At 39.9% G+C, this 20,194-nt stretch overlaps 1 protein-coding gene across 1 annotated transcript; it reads left to right on the top strand.

Moving 5' to 3' along the window:
- The first annotated feature begins 19,077 nt into the window (after window positions 1-19,077).
- LOC138872919 (uncharacterized) lies at window positions 19,078-19,949 on the top strand. Its single transcript, XM_070151339.1, has 2 exons — window positions 19,078-19,257; window positions 19,413-19,949. Exons 1-2 carry the CDS (start codon window positions 19,078-19,080, stop codon window positions 19,947-19,949), a joined length of 717 nt encoding a protein of 238 aa, XP_070007440.1.
- The last annotated feature ends 245 nt before the right edge of the window (window positions 19,950-20,194 follow it).

Below are 20,194 nucleotides of genomic sequence, written 5' to 3'. Positions count from 1 at the left end.
GCATTTTTTTTATTTATAACACGAATATACGTACACGTGATTCGATTCAAAGAAGGGCCCTTAATCACAAGCAGTATAAATAAAAGCGGTAGTAAAAATCATGCAATAAGGACGCATTTAGTAAAAGTCAAGATAATTAAGCCAATAGTAAAAACAGTTGAGCGACCGTGCTAGAACCACGGAATTCGGAAATGCCTAACACCTTCTTCCGGATTAACAGAATTCCTTACTCAGGATTTCTGGTTCGCAAAATAATAAACAGAGTCATATTCTCCTCGATTCAGGGATTAAAAATTGGTGACTTGGGACGCCTTAAAATTCCCAGGTGGCGACTCTGAAATAATTAAATAAATCCCGTTTCGACTGTCCTTCAATTGGAGAAAACTCCCCACTCGCCCCGCGGGCGCGGTAAAAAGGAGGTGCGACAGCTCTGGCGACTCTGCTGGGGATTTGAGTACTGTAACCCAGAACCACTGGTTCAGGGCTTTAAGAATTCGAGCTTAAAATAACTGCGATAATTGGCTTCATTTACTATATGATTTTTTACATGATATATGCCCAATGTGCTAAATGACACTTTTACCGCTTTAATATTATTTGAATTATGAATATATACAACTGCTACGAAACCCCCTTCTTTCTGAGTCTTCTAAATTTATGGTGCACACGTGCGCGTGGCCCACCTTTCTGTTAAAGTCATACCAAATAAGACGAAGTTGGGACAAGTAACTAGGCCGGGTAGACTTTCGTGCTCCCGGTACGTTGCCCCCGCTTCGGCTCAAACTGTCCGTTTGGGTAAGCCAGGTTTAGAACAATCAACCTCAGGTTTTTCACTTAGAATAACTCAGCCATGTACCGGATCCCTAGTAGGAACGTATATTTGCATCATGTACATTTGGCCTTGGAGACTCAACACAGGGGTTGGGTCTGTCTAGGACAGGTGAACCCGAAATAAAAAGACCATCATGATGCATCCTACTTGCTACTTGTGCATTCATTTGCCTCGAACATGCTTGTTGACCAGCTTAAATGAAATCATGGTGAGAAGAGAGGAATAAAATGGGTTGTTTTAAAAATTTCAAAAAAAGAAAAAAAAATAGTTTTAAATCTTGAAATAAAGGTATTTAATAAATAAATAAAAATTTGAAAATGATTTTTTTTAGTGTATATTTTCAAAATGAGTCTTGACTTTATTAAATTAAATTTCAGATACAAAATGAGCACCACGCAAAACCCCCCATCCACGAATACAGAAGAGTTTCTATTTCAGCTTCAAATGTGGTGGTATGATTTAGGCGAAGCTGGTCAAAAATGGGTCGTCAAGCATTTGGGAAATCTCACGGATATTATGAAAGTTAAACCCCGTGATGATCTGATTGCGGCGTTAGTAACTTTTTGGGACCCTGTTCACAATGTCTTTCGTTTCTCTGACTTCGAGCTTACTCCTACATTAGAGGAGATAGCTGGATATGCTGGTTTTGACGGAAGTCTAAGAAATCAAAGCCTGATATTCACAAAGGCTCCTTCGGTACATCGATTCTTCGGTCTTCTGAACATCAGCAGTCAAATCAGGAAAAGCAATGTCATCAATGGATGTTGTTCCTTCAACTTTTTGTATTCAAGGTTCGGAAAGTCAGATGGGTTCGAAATTCATGAGAAAGGCCTTACTAACAAGCAAAACAAAGACACTTGGCAGATTCACCGTCGCTTTGCCTTCATGGTGGCTTTTCTAGGAATCATGATCTTCCCAAACAAAGAGCGAACAATTGATATTCGCACCGCGAAAGTTGTGCAAATCCTCACCACCAAAGAAAATCACACCCTTGTCCCCATCATTCTCTCAGACATTTATCGGGCTTTGACTTTATGTAAATCAGGAGCAAAAGTCTTCGAAGGATGCAAAATTTTGTTGCAAATGTGGGTGATTGAACATCTCCAACAACAGCCCAAGATCATACAGTATGGGCCAAACAATGATAATTGCATTGAGAGTTATGAGGAAAGAATAAAAAATTATCAGGCTCCAGAAGGAATAGAAGCATGGGTATCTCATCTAAGGGCTTTAACGGCAAATCAAATTGAATGGACTTTGGGATGGCTCCCGATGAGGGAAGTAATACACATGTCAACCTCAAATAGTTATCTGCTACTATTGGGATTGAGAAGCATCCAGCCGTATGCGCCACTAAGAGTCCTAAGACAACTAGGGAGATATCAAGTAGTTCCTGATGATGAAGATTTGAGTATGCAAGTAATCGAATTACACCCAGAAGCCACTATTCCCGAGGCTCTACTTCAGCAGATGTGGAATGGATGTCGATACTTGAAAAGTGATACTCAAGTCCCAGACACTACAAAGGGTGAGATAAATCCTGGATATGCAAGGTGGTTTGAAAAACGGTCTCGCGTGGATGATGTACCAGAGCCTGAGCTAAGAAGGCCAACAAAAAGACCCCATGTTCAAAACTTCAATGATAAAATCCAAGAGCGGTTGATCTGGGGAGAAAAGGAAAAAGGGTACAAAGCAACTATCCATGCCCTAAAAGAAAATCTGAGAAGCCTCAGTTTGGAGAAAGATTTGCAAGCACAAGAAGCCGAAGGCGAGAAGAAGAGTCTAGCTTGTGAGAATGAAAATCTTCATGCTCGATTCCAAAAAATGAAAAGAGTTTCTGAAACACCAAAGAGGAGCTGGAAGGATCAAAAAACCATCGCCAATCTTTTTGAAAAAATGCAAGATTATGATTCCATTCTTGCGGAAAACGAAAGGGCGTTGAGCAAAGCAAAAGAAAGGATCCAACAATTAAACGAAGAGGCCAGATCTAATAAGGAACGCCAAGTAAGGCAATCCGAAGAAGACAGGGCACAATTCAAGAAGGAAAAAGACCATTGGATACGATCAGAAGATCAGCTTCGTGCACAACTAGAAGAGGCAAGAAGATGCAACAGAGAACATCAACAAGCAGACATCGACAGGGAAAGAGCGCGTGCAAGATTAGAGCAGGCCAGACTCCGAGCTCTATTAGAATCAGCTCTAGATCGTGAAAACCGTGTCAGAGATATAGCCACCACTCGTCAGCAGCAATTGCAGAACCAAGACCAACGTCTCCAGGATTTCAGGGCACAAATCCACGACTTGGCGGTCTACACCTCTCAAAGTTATGTAAATTGCCAAGGAATGGATTATGAAAGGTTTACAGAGCATGCACCCATTTTTGCTCGTCATCTAGCAATGGAGTTGGAAAGGATGTATCGTACGCTGGGAGGCCATCCAGGTCAAGCCCCACATTGAGCAGATAATCCAATAATTGACAACAAAAGTGGAAAGTGGGGCATGTTGTGAGATGTTAAGAGTTGTATCTTGTATTTTTATTTAAGTATGTGTGTTTCAAATCATTTTCTTAAAGTTTTCAAATGTAATTCCATCTTTGTATAATGAATAAAAGTGATTGCCTTTAGTCCGAACTACGCAAGGTCTGATTCATGCGGGGGCATGATACGTAGGCAATCTCTATAGGATTCGACCACCACAATAAAAGATATATATAATAAATAAAAGTGAATAAAAATTTCAAGAAAGCTGGGACGACACAAGCAGCCGAGCAAATGCATAATAGAAAGGGATTATTTGTCTAGGAGCATTGCATCTCAACGTGTGATTATATATGTGTTAAACTCTCAAAACTAACAAGTTTGTTCATTTCCAGAATTCAAGCAGTTAGTTTCTCTAAAGAGTATACTGGCATATTATCATTATCACACAAGATCAAAAGGACCAATACCCGAAAGTATGTCTATCCCAGATGTTGACACAGGTATGGAGCTAGAGGAGATGGATGTCGGGAAAATGAAAGAAGAGATGTTTAAACTCAAGCAGCAAATGGCTGAGATGTACCAAGCCTGGTCTACAGGACAGTTACCCCCATCTTACCCAAATAACCCTGCTCCATCAATGACCCAAACTCAGGATAATATTACCACTGAATTATCCCCAAATTTCCCCATTTACCAGCACTACCGAGGCACCACCTCTCAGACACCGCAGTCTCCACCTCCGAAACCAGTTCCATATTTTCCTCCACCTATGACTCCTGTTTTCGTAGCACCTCCCCCTGCTACATTCCACAAATCTCCTAGTGAGCCTACATTCCAGGCCCAGGACAACCAATATTACCCCCGGAGCCCACCCTCAAAGCCTCCGAAATCCATTCAACTGCTCCTCGTTTTGATCTCCCAACCGAAATTGACAAGCCAGCCAAAAATGCTGAATAAGAAGAGATGTTCAGGAAGGTCAAGAGTCTAGAACAATCGTTCAGAGACATGAGAGGATTAGGTGGGCAAGTCAGTGTAGCATACAAAGATTTGTGCTTATTCCCCAATGTACAATTACCAGTTGGCTTCAAGATTCCCAAATTTGACCTGTACAACGGGCACGGCGACCCAGTAGCCCACTTAAGGGGTTTCTGTAGCAAGATGCGAGGAGCTGGGGGAAATGATGAATTATTGATGGCTTACTTCAGTCAAAGTTTAAGCGGATCAGCTTTGGAGTGGTATACACGCCAGGACCATGGGAGATGGTATACCTGGGATGACCTAGCACAGGCATTCGCATACCATTTCCAATACAATCTGGAAATCATCCCAGATCGACTATCTTTGACAAAATTTGAGAAGAAACACAATGAAAGTTTCAGAGAGTACGGTTTTCGGTGGAGAGAACAGGCAGCAAGAGTGGATCCTCCTATGAAGGAGAGTGAAATGGTAGACTACTTCCTCCAAGCCTTGGAACCAGCTTACTATGCCCACTTGGTTTCAGCGGTAGGTAAATCATTCAACGAAGTAGTAAAAATGGGAGGTATGGTGGAAGAAGGCCTCAAGACAAATAAATCATGAGCTATTCAGCGATTAAGGCGACTACTCAAGCCATTCAAGGCGGGGTAGGAGGAATCGGAAGAAAGAAGAGGGAGGAAGCAGCGGTAGTTGATTCAGGAATTTGGTCAGGACCCAGAGGTTCACCGCCTTACTATAATCAACAACGACCTCGCCAATCAACTTACCACCACGATTCATCCCAACACTACTATCACCCTTCGGAGCCTCATTTTTCCATTAACCATGCTCAAGCATACAATCAGCCACATGTTCATGCCAATTGGCGTGCTCCTGCCATACCAAGTACTTACCCACGAGCCTATCCCGAACCAGGTTTCAGGCCTAGGCCAGCATTCAGGGGAGAAAGGGAACAGAAAAAGAAAACTTACACTCCATTGGGAGAGTCTTACACTAGTCTGTTCCACAGGCTGAGACAGCTAGACATGCTAAGACCAATACAATCCAAGCTACCCAATCCTCCGCCAAAGAATCTGGATTACACCATTAGCTGTGAATATTGCTCCGGTGCACCAGGCCATGATACGGAGAAATGCTGGCATTTGAAAAATGCAATACAAGAGCTGATTGATACTAATAAAATCGAGGTTCAAACCCCCGAAGCTCCCAATATCAATAGAAATCCAATGCCAGCCCATCAAGAGGCCAATATGATAGAAATCATACAAGCTGATGGGGAGACAAAGAAGCCGTCACAAACTGTCATGATGATCAAGTCTCATGAAGCCAAGCCAGATAAGCAGTTAACAGAGGAGAAGCCAGTACCTAAGCAGAACAGAAGTGGTGATGAACCATCTACAATAGTCGAGGAGGGATCATCGAGCAAAGTTGCCACAAAATAAGAAAGGCTGAAAGTGATAGTACCAGGGGTTGCTAATAAACCCATTGTATTCGTGGAAGGAGCCCGTACAGATCGGGTTATTATCACACCTGTAACCCAGCTGCCAGTCATCAACAACAAAGCCATCACATGGAACTGTGAACGGGTGACTGTAATGTACAAGGGAAAAGAAGTTAAGGAAGAAGTGTGTGAGGTGCAAGGCTTGACTCGTTCGGGAAGATGTTTTACGCCCGAAGAGTTAAGAAAAACTAAAAATAATCTAACACCAATAAAGAGAGCTGTGACGGAAGAAGAGGCGGAAGAGTTTTTAAGAAAAATGAAACTCCATGATTATTTCTGTTGTGGATCAATTGAAGAAGACGCCCGCTCAAATTTCATTGTTGTCATTACTGATCCATTCAGAGGAGCACCGTCTGGCTTTGATGAAAATCCTGAATGAGGCTCATGTTCCTGAAAAAATCTCTGTAAATCATTTGGGAAGAATAGCCAACAGAATCTTTGAGACAAACAGAATTACATTTGCTGATGATGAATTGCCTGTGGAAGGTACCGAGCACAACAGAGCTCTTTACCTCACCGTGAAATGTGAAAACTCCGTAGTAACCCGGGTATTGGTTGACAATGGGTCAAGTGCAAACATCTGCCCTCTCTCCACTTTAAGCAAATTAAAAATTAAAGAGGAGAGGATCCAGAAGAATAGTATCTGCGTACGGGGGTTTGACGGTGGAAGCAGAGATTCATTTGGCGACATAGTGTTGGAACTAACAATAGGGCCAGTTGAATTCACAATGGAATTTCAAGTGTTGGACATAACTGTTTCTTACAACTTGTTGTTGGGTCGACCATGGATCCATGCTGCTAAAGCAGTCCCGTCAACACTACATCAGGCTGTCAAGTTTGAATGGGATCATCAAGAAATAGTTGTGCATGGGTAAGAAAGTTTAAATGCTCACAGCAATACCATTGTACCGGTCGAAGGAATAGAAAATGACCAGGGACCATGGGTATACCAAGTGTCCGACACAGTGACGGTAGATAAAATTCCAGAGGGGAAATACCTTCCGAATCCAAAAATATCCTCTGCATCAGTCATGATAGCTTATGAAATGTTAAAAAATGGCTTTATACCCGGCAAAGGTCTGGGTTTATCTTTGCAAGGAATTATACAACCAGTATCTCTCCCCGAGAACTGGGGAACATTCGGTTTGGGGTTCATACCCACTGCCAATGACGTGATAAGGGCTAGGAAGCTGAAACACCAAGCATGGGTTCTTCCAAAACCAGTCCCACATCTGTCAAAGTCTTTTGTCAAGACCGGTGCTAAAAATCGCCCGATAACAACAATTCCTAAATCCCGGGTCAATCCTGAGGAGGAATTAATTGAAAGATTCGAGAAATCGTTTAATGATGTGAATATGTTGGAAAGCGGAGAAGGGTGTAGCAACGCAGAAGTTCAATTCGTTGGGCCAGAAACAAAGCTTAATAATTGGAAAGCCACTCCTCTCCCAATTCGAAAGGAGTCTTGGTAGTTTATTTTGATTTTCTTTCAGTTTGTTTGGGTTACTTCAGGGTTGTAATCCCAAAGCTTATCTTACAGTTTGTTTGAAGTGTGCAAACCTTGTTATCTTTCATCATCCAATAAAAAGCAGTTTCCTTTTTATTATCATTCCTGATAGTTTTTTTTTCTATTTCTTCTTTTTTCTGTACAGTTCTTTTTACGCTGGCTCTAGTGATATGGCATGCATGAGGAATCCTCAGCCCAGTCTTAAAAATCAATCTGGTTCCGAAGTAATAATTCAAGAAATATATTGTGATTATGAATCAGAATATGATGAAGATGAGGTTTTTGAAGAGATTAGTAAAGAGTTAATTCACTTTGAGGAAAAAATCAAACCTAACTTGAGTGATACCGAGGACATCAATATAGGGGACACGAGTAATGTCCGGGAAACTAAAATAAGTGTCCATCTCGAACCAAAGATCCGAGAGGAGTTAATTAAAGCACTCATAGAATTCAAAGATGTTTTTGCATGGTCGTATGACGACATGCCGGGCCTGAGCACTGATTTAGTGGTTCACAAATTGCCCACCGATCCAACGGTGCCTCCTGTCAAGCAAAGGCTGAGAAAATTCAAGCCTGATATGAGTGTGAGAATTAAGGAAGAAATCACCAAACAATTGGAAGCAAAGGTCATTCGAGTCACTCGATATCCTGTTTGGTTAGCTAATATCGTTCCTGTGCCAAAGAAAGACGGCAAAATTAGAGTATGCGTCGACTACCGCAATCTCAACAAAGCCAGTCCGAAGGATAATTTCCCATTACCCAATATCCATATTTTGATCGATAATTGTGCCAAGCATGATATAGGATCTTTCGTGGATTGTTATGCTGGGTATCATCAAATTCTAATGGATGAAGAAGATGCAGAAAAGACGGCATTCATCACACCATGGGGAACTTATTGCTACCGGGTAATGCCATTCGGTTTGAAGAACGCCGGAGCAACCTACATGAGAGCGATGACCACAGTGTTTCATGATACACAAAGAGATTGAGGTATACGTGGACGATGTGATCATAAAATCAAAGCATCAGGCCGACCACGTTGGGGATTTGAGGAAATTTTTCTTAAGACTTCGCAGGTACAACCTCAAGCTTAACCCTGCCAAATGCGCATTTGGAGTTCCATCTGGAAAATTGCTGGGATTCATAGTCAGTCGGCGAGGCATCGAGCTAGACCCATCAAAAATCAAAGCCATCCAAGAATTGCCACCTCCAAAGAACAAAACTGAAGTAATGAGTTTGTTGGGAAGGTTAAATTACATCAGCAGGTTTATTGCTCAGCTCACAACAACCTGTGAGCCAATTTTCAAATTGTTGAAAAAGGATGCTGCGGTCAAATGGACCGATGAGTGTCAAGAAGTGTTCGATAAGATAAAAGGGTACTTGTCAAACCCACCCGTGTTGGTCCCGCCAGAGCCAGGAAGACCTTTGATTCTTTACTTGACAGTTTTGGAAAATTCATTTGGTTGTGTATTGGGGCAACATGACCTCACCGACAGAAAAGAACAGGCCATCTACTACCTTAGCAAGAAATTCACAGCCTATGAGGTTAAGTACACTCATCTGGAAAAGACATGTTGCGCCCTAACATGGGTAGATCAGAAGTTGAAACACTATTTGTCGTCCTACACTACTTACCTCATTTCTCGTCTGGATCCATTGAAATATATTTTTCAAAAGCCTATGCCAATGGGAAGACTTGCAAAGTGGCAGATATTGCTCACAGAATTTGACATCATCTATGTGACTCGAACTGTAATGAAGGCCCAAGCACTGGCCGATCATTTAGCCGAAAACCCGGTCGATGAGGAATACGAGCCGTTGAAAACCTATTTTCCTGATGAAGAAATAATGCATATCGACGAGGTGGAGCAAATTGAAAAACCTGGCTGGAAACTTTTCTTTGATGGAGCCGCTAACATGAAAGGAGTCGGGATAGGAGCTGTAATCATCTCTGAAACAGGGCATCACTATCCTGTTACGGCTCAACTGCGATTTTATTGCACCAATAATATGGCTGAATATGAAGCTTGTATTTTGGGATTAAGGCTAGCCGCAGACATGGGTATCCGAGAAATCTTAGTCATGGGAGATTCAGATCTTTTGGTACATCAAATTCAAGGAGAATGGGAAACCCGAGACTTGAAGCTCATACCATACCGACAATGTCTACATGATCTTTGTCAGCGGTTTCAATCAGTGGAATTCCGGCATATTCCAAGGATTCATAATGAGGTTGCCGATGCATTGGCTACTTTGGCATCAATGTTGCACCATCCAGACAAAGCTTATGTGGATCCCCTACATATTCGAGTCCACGATCAGCACGCTTATTGCAATATGGTTGAAGAAGAATTTGATGGTGAACCATGGTTCCACGACATCAAGGAGTATATCAGGATGGGGATATATCCCGCACAAGCCACAGGAGATCAAAAGAGGACCATTAGGCGATTGGCAAATGGATTCTTCTTAAGCGGAGGAGTTTTGTATAAAAGAACACCAGATCTTGGATTATTAAGATGCATAGATGCCAGACAAGCTACAGCTGTCATGTCTGAAGTACATTCTGGAGTTTGCGGACCCCACATGAGTGGATATGTGTTGGCAAAGAAGATCCTCCGAGCAGGTTACTATTGGCTTACCATGGAGCGAGATTGTATCAGTTTTGTGCGCAAGTGTCATCAATGCCAGATACACGGAGATTTGATTCATTCTCCACCATCCGAGTTGCACACAATGTCGGCACCATGGCCCTTCGTTGCCTGGGGCATGGATGTGATTGGACCAATTGAGCCGGCAGCATCCAATGGGCACAGGTTCATTCTGGTAGCCATTGATTATTTTACCAAATGGGTTGAGGCCAAGACATTCAAATCGGTGACCAAGAAAGCTGTGGTCGATTTTGTCCACTCAAATATCATATGTCGATTCGGAATCCCAAAGGTGATCATCACAGATAACGGTGCTAATCTTAACAGCAACTTAATGAAGGAAGTATGTCAACAGTTTAAGATTACGCATCGCAACTCTACCCCATATCGGCCCAAGGCGAATGGAGCAGTCGAGGCAGCCAACAAAAACATAAAGAAGATACTTCGGAAAATGGTAGAAGGTTCAAGACAATGGCACAAAAAACTACCATTTGCGTTATTGGGATACCGCACTACTGTTCGCACTTCAGTAGGAGCAACTCCTTATTTGTTGGTATATGGCACTGAAGCAGTAATTCCTGCAGAAATTGAGATTCCTTCCCTTCGGATCATCGCCGAAGCAAAGATTGATGATGATGAGTGGGTCAAAACCCGTCTGGAACAGTTAAACTTGATTGATGAAAAACGATTGGCTGCAGTATGTCATGGTCAATTATATCAAAGAAGAATAGCAAGAGCATACAACAAAAAAGTGCGTCCACGGAAGTTCGAAGTGGGCCAACATGTGCTGAAACGTATTCTTCCACATCAGGTTGAGGCAAAAGGCAAATTTGCCCCAAATTGGCAAGGACCATTAATTGTGACCAGAGTATTATCAAATGGTGCACTATGCTTAACATACATTGAAGGCAAGTGCATAGACATGGCGATCAATTCTGACGCGGTAAAGAGATATTATGCATAATTCTTTGAATGTTTGTATTTAGCATTATTTCGAAGATTGGAATGACAAAGGCAATTTATTCTGCTATCCAAACACTATACCCTTTGCTTTCCCTTTTGAGCCATATTTGTTTCTTTCCTACCCTCTCTTGGAATCAATGAAAATCAAATATGAAATATGTAGATATAATAAAAAAAAATCATCACTATTATTTAGTGAACTACGTTTGACCTGATTCCTCAAAGAAGGATACGTAGGCGCCTTACGGCTCGGTCATAGGGTGCACAATATACATAATGTGCACAAAAAGAAACTCAAGAGACCCCAATCAAGAAACTGGGGCAAGAATTGTATTGGAAATAAGAAAAGATTCCAAGAGTTGTAATTTTAAACCCATACCAAAACTGTTTAGCTTTTGATACCTTTCCATTTCCAACCACATACCAAAAAGACCTTTCGATCAATCTTAGAAAAATGCTGAGTCAAACAAATGAAGATGGTTCATAACACTCTGGTACAAACAAGAAAAGAAAGTAAAAATGAGAGAGTCTTATAGGTGAAAACCCACACGGGCACCATAAGGCGATGGAAGTTGAGAGAAAGTAAAAGGAGAGAGTCTTATTGGTGAAAACCTTCGCAGGCACCATAAGGCGAAAAAGAAGTAAGAAATGAACAAATGAGGAGGGTTTATCGGTGAAAACTCTTTGAAATACTGCAAGTCCAACAGGTCTGTAAAATGAAAAATAAAGGACTCAGAATTACGGAAATTTTGGGGAAAACCAAAAATGAGACAATTGAAAGGAGATTGATTAAAGACTGGGTTGATTAATCCAAAATGCATACCCTGATCATTGGCGCCAGTGACTCCAATCAAATAAGTTTATTCCTTTTCCAACAGTCATCCAAATTTGGATTTTTCTTTTCATTCTATAATTGTCAAAATCAGCGTGTTTCGTCACTAATAATCTTATTTTTCTAAAGCTTTGAGATAAGTTTTATTCCAAACAAATAAGAAGGAATGTCAAGGTATACTACCAAGATTCAAGGTTACATGATACAAAATAAGGCCATGAAAGGCGGGAGATAAAAACAATAATATATGGGAGGAAGAAAAGTGAAATCAAAAGTGGATCGACAATGTCAGGAAAGACATATGATTACGGTTAAAAGGGTTTGAAGGAAAACATACAGGGGAATCCTATAATCAAGGATCAATTACAAGGACAAAACAGTCTTTTTCAACCATTCCAAGGCAATAAAAAAGAGACGAAGAGAAGCCTCACCATCAGCAAGAATACCCCAGTTAACCACTCTGCTTTAAACTAACGAAGTTTTCTTTGATTTAAAATAGGGGCAAAGACAATATTTGTGTCAGGAAATACCTGATAAAGAAAAGTTAAAAAGAAGAAGTCAGGCATCCACCTGGAAATGAGGATGAGAATTAAAGAAGTCAGGCGTCCACCTGGATAATGAGGATGAGAATTGAAGAAGTCAGGCGTCCACCTGGAGAATGAGGAAAAGAATTGAAGAAGTCAGGCGTCCACCTGGAGAATGAGGATGAGAAAGGAAGAAATCAGGCGTCCACCTGGAAAATGAGGATGGAGAATTGAAGAAGTCAGGCGTCCACCTGGAGAATGAGGATAAGAATTGAAGAAGTCAGGCGTCCACCTAGAGAATGAGGATAAGAATTAAAGAAGTCAGGCGTCCACCTGGAGAATGAGGATGAAGAATTGAAGAAATCAGGCGTCCACCTGGAGAATGAGGATAAGAATTAAAGAAGTCAGGCGTCCACCTGGAGAATGAGGATAAGAAAAGAAGAAGTCAGGCATCCACCTGGAGAATGAGGATAAGAATTGAAGAAGTCAGGCGTCCACCTGGAGAATGAGGATAAGAATTAAAGAAGTCAGGCATCCACCTGGAGAATGAGGATAAGAATTGAAGAAGTCAGGCGTCCACCTGGAGAATGAGGATAAGAATTAAAGAAGTCAGGCGTCCACCTGGAGAATGAGGATGAGAAAAGAAGGAATCAGGCGTCCACCTGGAGAATAAGGATGAAGAATTAGAGAAGTCAGGCGTCCACCTGGAGAATGAGGATGAAGAATTGAAGAAATCAGGCGTCCACCTGGAGAACGAGGATGAGAATTAAAGAAATCAGGCGTCCACCTGGAGAATGAGGAAAAGAATTGAAGAAGTCAGGCGTCCACCTGGAGAATGAGGATGAGAAAGGAAGAAATCAGGCGTCCACCAGGAGAATGAGGATGGAGAATTGAAGAAGTCAGCCGTCCACCTGGAGAATGAGGATAAGAATTGAAGAAGTCAGGCGTCCACCTGGAGAATGAGGATGAGAATTAAAGAAGTCAGGCGTCCACCTGGAGAATGAGGATGAAGAATTGAAGAAATCAGGCGTCCACCTGGAGAATGAGGATAAGAATTAAAGAAGTCAGGCGTCCACCTGGAGAATGAGGATAAGAATTAAAGAAGTCAGGCGTCCACCTGGAGAATGAGGATGAAGAATTGAAGAAATCAGGCGTCCACCTGGAGAATGAGGATAAGAATTAAAGAAGTCAGGCATCCACCTGGAGAATGAGGATGAGAAAAGAAGGAATCAGGCGTCCACCTGGAGAATAAGGATGAAGAATTAGAGAAGTCAGGCGTCCACGTGGAGAATGAGGATGAAGAATTGAAGAAATCAGGCGTCCACCTGGAGAACGAGGATGAGAATTAAAGAAATCAGGCGTCCACCTGGAGAATGAGGATAAGAATTGAAGAAATCAGGCGTCCACCTGGAGAATGAGGATAAGAATTGAAGAAGTCAGGCGTCCACCTGGAGAATGAGGATGAACAATTTAAGAAGTCAGGCGTCCACCTGGAGAATGAGGATGAATCCGCAGTCAGGCACCCACCTGGAGAACAAGGGAATACAATTGAAGTATTGAAGTCAAAAGCCCGCTCATATGAGAAAGGAGCACACTTAGAATCAATAAAGTAGAGGAGTCCAACAAGATCCCCAGCAAGAAACAACAAGAGTCCCAAACAGATGAAGAAAATACGGGACACGATGAAAAGGAAAACGGAATAAGCCAAATGCCCAAGAGTCACCAAGATATCAAGACAACAAGAAACGCAAGGGCATGATCTAGATAAGATTTTTATAATTCATGTATCATAGTCTAGTTTAGCTTTTTGTATTACCTTGGAAGTAAGGTGTAATAAGGAGGTCAGCAAGCAGTAAAAGCAGCACAAAACAGCAGTAACATCACAGTCCCACGGTAGTCCCAGCTACCCAAAACTTCCCGAACTACATTGACCTGATTCCTTTATAGCCAAGGATATGTAGGAAACCTTTGAAGCAGAGGTTCGGTCAAATCTTTCAAAAAATGCTTCCCACGGAGTATTTGAACGGGCAAAAATCGCTCGTATCCGCTCACTTTATCTTTGCACGAAAACTCTTCGAGTTTCCGCACAAAGAGGGGCAGCTGTGAGCACGTGATTTTTGCCTTACGAAAAACTACTCCAAAATAAATCAAAAAAATAAATTAAATTTCTTTTACTGTGCAATTTTTGAATTTGCGTGATGTTTGTTAAATATTTGTCTTATATCCGTAAATGTTTACTTTGTCATAACAAAATGAAAATAAAAATAAAAATATATGTTGCATGCATATCTAGGATTTGATTATGCATTTAATAATTGATTCAAAAAATAAAATCACAAAAATATGTGTCTGTTCTAGTTTTAATATTTCAATGTGTGATTAATGTGTTGTCTATGTATTAATAGGTAATTTATCTTTGTAAGGGTAATTTTATTTTTATAATTTTAATTAGGAATTTAATAATTAGGAATTTAATTAGAAAATGAAAGAATGGGAAATGATAGAAACGGACCTGGGCCAAGAATTTTTAAACAAAAATCAGGCCAAAATACTCAAAGGACCCGGTCCATGTCAACCAGTCCCATACAGGACTCAAACGACGTCGCTTCTGGATTTTTAATCTGGGTCGTTGATTCATTGCAATCAAACGGTCAAGTTCACCCCCTGCATAAATGAAACGACGACGTTTAGGGCAACTAGATCTGAACCGTTCATCCATCTTGATCCCACGGTCTTAAAAACTCACCCAAACCCGATCCGTTTCAACCCCGGGTTGACCCCTTTCCCCAACTTAAATCAAACGATATCGTTTGGATAAGTGGATTGATCTCATCCGTGCATCTTAATTGATCCAACGGATGAGATCAATCCACCCCACCCCTATATAAGCCCAAACCCCTACCCCGGCCCCCTAACTTAACACCCCCCTCTCCACTGTTCATCATCATCTTTCGAAACCCACCCCTAACCCTAGCCGCCCTAGGATCCCATCGCCTGAAACCCGGCGGCAACAACGCCGCCGGTCACCAAAATAACACCCAGAACCCCCTGAACACCCTCTATCCGAATATGTTAGCCTCTTGGCTCGAATCTTCCTGAAGGTTCTCGAATCTTCATTTGAAGATTCGAGCCAAACTCAGATCTAAACCTAACAGCCCCAAATCGACACCATAGCTTCCCTTAACCACCCTAGGTATGGATCTGTTGTTTGTTTGGCTCGAATCCCCTCAGAACTCTTCGAATCTTCTTTTGAAGGTTCGAACCAAACAAGGACTTACCCAGATTTGTTCTAAACTGACACCAAATTACCCCTAGGCTTCCCTCACCCTTGTGTCGTATTTGGTTCCCCTCGAATCTGACCAGAAATGGTTAAATCCCAAATCGAACCTTCAGGAACCCTAGAAATACCAGACTTTTGGATTCTGCCCAAATTAAATAAAGATTGAGGTTTAATCGACCTTAGTCGAAGTATTTTTCAGTGGAAAATACTTCGAGTAAGGTCTGTTTGATTTCAAACAAAGTCCGAATCCAAGTGGAGTTCTAGTTTGAATAAATTTGAAGGTTCAGAGGTATTTTTCTATTTCTTTTGTGTATTCTACGTGTATTTTTGTTTGTTTTAATAGCCTGTTAATTTTTCATATTTTTGTTTGATTCAATTCTGTCATTTGTGTCTCATACCCGTCTATATGCTCAAAATATGAAACTGTTTCTGTTGGTTGTGATTATTTACAATGTGAGTAATCGACTCGATTAAGTTCGTCGATTAGTTATATTATGAATTCTCATTTATGATAATGCTGATTGAAACAGTCTGTTTCTATTGTTTTAGACTGATTATGGACAAATGTTGTAAATAATCAACTGATTAATACTCGTCAATTAAATCATGTTTGTTTGCAAATCAGTAAATTCAAATGAATGTTGTGTATATATTGTTTTCTGAACAGGGAATTGTCAGTATATTGACAATGCTCCTATGTGTGTTTGATCTTGGTTCAATGTTGAAGTCCAGTCTGAATTGTTATAATAATTTCAGTGGTATGTTGTTATGATGTTAGTTCTGAATTCAAGTTTACAAAGGTTGGGTAAATACAATTGTATTAGGAGGTTAATCATTAAGAATTGGTTGTAGCTGCTAGACAAGTTTAGATTCAGACAACTTGTTAAAATTTGAGACAGTAATACCAGTAGAAAACAGTAAATCTGGGACATTTTGGGACAGAACAGTAAGGGTAATATGATAGCATAATGGGCTGAAAAGTGGAAAGTTAGTGGCTATTATTTAAAGTGATAATGGGAAACAAAGGGTAATGGGGCTGCTTAAAATCAGGATAGGATCATTTAAAGTATTAAAAGTAGTTTGTAATGGAACTTTCTGATTTTAAAAGAAGAAAGGGGTCCAAGAAGCACTAGAAGGGTATAGGACAGCCCTGTATAAATAGAGGGAGCTGGACAGGGATTAAGGAAGAAGAAAAAAATCAGATTTTAAGAGGAGAGTTCAGAAGAAAAAATAGGAAGAGATTGAGAGATTTGAGGATCAGATTTTAAAGCAGATTTTAAGAGAGAATTTAAGAAAAATACACCTAGAGTGAGATAAAAGAAAAAATCAAGCAGAAAATCAGATTCCTCTTGGAATCTGAAGAGGAAGAAGAAACAGAAAAGAAACCAAAAGAGAGTATTCGCACACACACACACACAGTGAAGCTGAAACAGAAAAATAGAAAAGAAAAGAAAAATCTGAAACCTTGTTGTTCTTTTGGAATCTGTCCGGGTCTGTGTATTGATACTATTTGGTTTTAAAATCTGAAATTCTTTAAGAAGCTTTGCTCTTGTGAATCTGGGTTTCTCGGGTCTTATTATTGCTCAAATCTGTGGAAATACTGATATTCTGCCAGTATTTTGTTACTGCTGCAACTGCTGAAAACTTACTTCTTCTACCTTCATTCCCAGGTACTTATCTTCTAAATTCTATGTTGGAAAGAGATTCAGCATGACAAATCAATGAAGTTTTGATTTGCAGTTTTATATTTCCATTTATCTAAGTTTGTTATTATAAATTTCAGTTTTTGTTTCATGTTGTTTCATATAGAAGTATGCTTGACATGTTAATTATCAGTTGATCATTCTCTTTTGAAATTCATATAAGTGTTGTAATAATATTACCTATTCCAGAATTTCATTAAAGCATAGTTATGGTTGAATTGTTAAGATAGGGAATATGGCATGAAGTTGGCTATTAATTAAGTCTTACGACATTGTTAGACAGGTATAAAGTATTCTGGGAATATCAAGAAAATGCGTGGTTAGTGTATTTCGATTGTTTGGTTGTAGATTAAGGCTAGATGATGATTGGTTGAATTTTATTCATATAGTTATGGTTAACATCAATAGTCGGAAGTTGCATTAGTATCCTCCGCTATGTTTGCAAACGTCAAAAATAGGGCGAATAATGTTGGATGCAATATCACTTTATTAAGTCAATTAGGTAGATTTGTTCTTCTTCTTAAAATAACAAATGGCCTAGGAATGTTATAATGTGAAAGTTAGTAACAAGGGTTCACATAAATTGAGAATCCAATCGATTTGATTATATATATATTTTACATTTAATCATAAGCATAATTAATTAAAATAATTTCGCCTATTAGATTAAAAACGAGTATATGAGAATAAGTTGAGATGTACATGCACAGATTGCAACACTTTAAATCAATGGTAAGTAAAAAATAGAATTTGCACTAAATAAAAATAATGAAAATTCTTGGAAAATATTTCTTCCCTTTATGAATCATTTTTTTTGTTTCATATGCAATTCACTCTTTGGTAGATATATAATGTTGTATTTGCCGAAAATAGTGTTAATCATATTTTTATTCTTTTCTTTGAATTTGAATAGTCTGGATAAATATAATTTATACGCGGGAATTATAATCGACGGACAACATTTAATAAATTGTGAATTCTTTTCAAGAGTTCAAGGGTATCTTAAATGGATATTTCTCATGATATAATAAACAATTTGGGGAAAGTCCATAATATTATTAACAAAGATTTTGCGCAATCAGGGATGCGTTCGCGCACCCTGATTATATTTTTAAAAGCAAAAATTCGGATTATGCGTACGCGCAATTTCGAGCGAATATTTAATAAAAAAAACGAATTTCTTTGGAAAGTATTAAATTTATTTCATAAAACCCGAGATGTGCGGTTCACTATTTAAGAAAGACGAATATTCTTGATTCGACACAATTTCGAAAAATCATTGTTTTTTAATAAATATATTATCAAGATTATCGTGTACACGTGCGCGTGACACAATTCCGCATTTTTTTATTTATAACACGAATATACGTATGCGTGATTCGATTCAAAGAAGGGCCCTTAATCACAAGCAGTATAAATAAAAGCGGTAGTAAAAATCATGCAATAAGGACGCATTTAGAAAAAGTCAAGATAATTAAGCCAATAGTAAAAACAGTTGAGCGACCGTGCTAGAACCACGGAATTCGGAAATGCCTAACACCTTCTTCCGGATTAACAGAATTCCTTACTCAGGATTTCTGGTTCGCAAAATAATAAACAGAGTCATATTCTCCTCGATTCAGGGATTAAAAATTGGTGACTTGGGACGCCTTAAAATTCCCAGGTGGCGACTCTGAAATAATTAAATAAATCCTGTTTCGACTGTCCTTCAATTGGAGAAAACTCCCCACTCGCCCCGCGGGCGCGGTAAAAAGGAGGTGCGACAGTGGGATGTCATATGCGATGGTCCTTATATCCCAACGAAAAACATCAGGGACCTTCCATTGACGATGCCAAAAACCAGAAAAGAATACACTGACGCAGAAAGGAAAACTATGGAGAAAAGTTTTTGTGCCAAGAAAATTTTGGTGTGTGGAATAGGACCTGATGAATATAATAGGATCTCTGCTTGTGAAACTGCCAAGGAGATATGGGAAGCTTTGCAAACAACACATGAGGGAACCACTCAAGTAAAGTAATCTAAGATTGATATGCTCAAGATTGAAATGTTCACTACCGAGTATGAACTCTTTAGGATGAAGTACAATTAATTTATTCAAGATATGCACACAAAATTCACTTCCATCATAAACAAGTTACACTCACTTGGTGAAGTCATTTCTAGGAACAAGCAAGTGAGGAAGTTCTTAGTATCTTGCCTAGTTCATGGGAGAGTAAAGTGAATGTTATTACTGAAGCAAAGGATTTGCAGGAGCCAACCATAGACGAGATTGTTGGAAATCTGAAAACCTACGAAATGAAAAAGAAGATAGATAGTGAAAGAAGAGAACCAAAGAAGGAAAAGAACCTGGTACTCAAAGCTGAAAGCAATGACTTAAGTGAGGAGGATAGTGACATGGCTTACTTAACCAAAAAAATTCAGAAGATGGTCAGAAGAAATGGAGGAATACTAAAAAGGGGCAACTCCAGCAGACCAAAGAACTATGATCTCTGCGACAAATGTGGAAAGCCAGGGCACTTCATCAAAGATTGTCCCCTCATGAAGCAAGAACACTCCAAATACAACCCTGATAAAGTAGCAAAGAGGAACCCAGTTCCTAACAAACACTTCAAAAGAAAGAGATCTGCTGACAATGTGGTGAACGGGATCTTGCAACATGGGGAGACTCCTTTAGTGAGTCTGAAAAAGAAACTGATGTAGGTGACAGTTCCATTATGGCAATTGAAAGTGAATAAAATGAATATGATTCAATATTTGCTTTGATGGCTCAATCAGATGATGACAACAGTGAGGTAAAATTCAGGGATGTTCAGAGAAATCTAAAATCCTACTCCCCTAAAAAACTCATATCTTTAGCTAGTGTATTAATTGATGCCTATCATAGTCTTGTAGAGGATAAAGATGTCTTGACCTTAGAACTAGAAGAAGTTGAACAAACTAGAGAT

This window comes from Nicotiana sylvestris, chromosome 7 (genome assembly GCF_000393655.2).
Source record: "Nicotiana sylvestris chromosome 7, ASM39365v2, whole genome shotgun sequence".
Classification (NCBI taxonomy): domain Eukaryota; kingdom Viridiplantae; phylum Streptophyta; class Magnoliopsida; order Solanales; family Solanaceae; genus Nicotiana; species Nicotiana sylvestris.
This window is presented reverse-complemented; position numbering and strand designations above follow the sequence as displayed.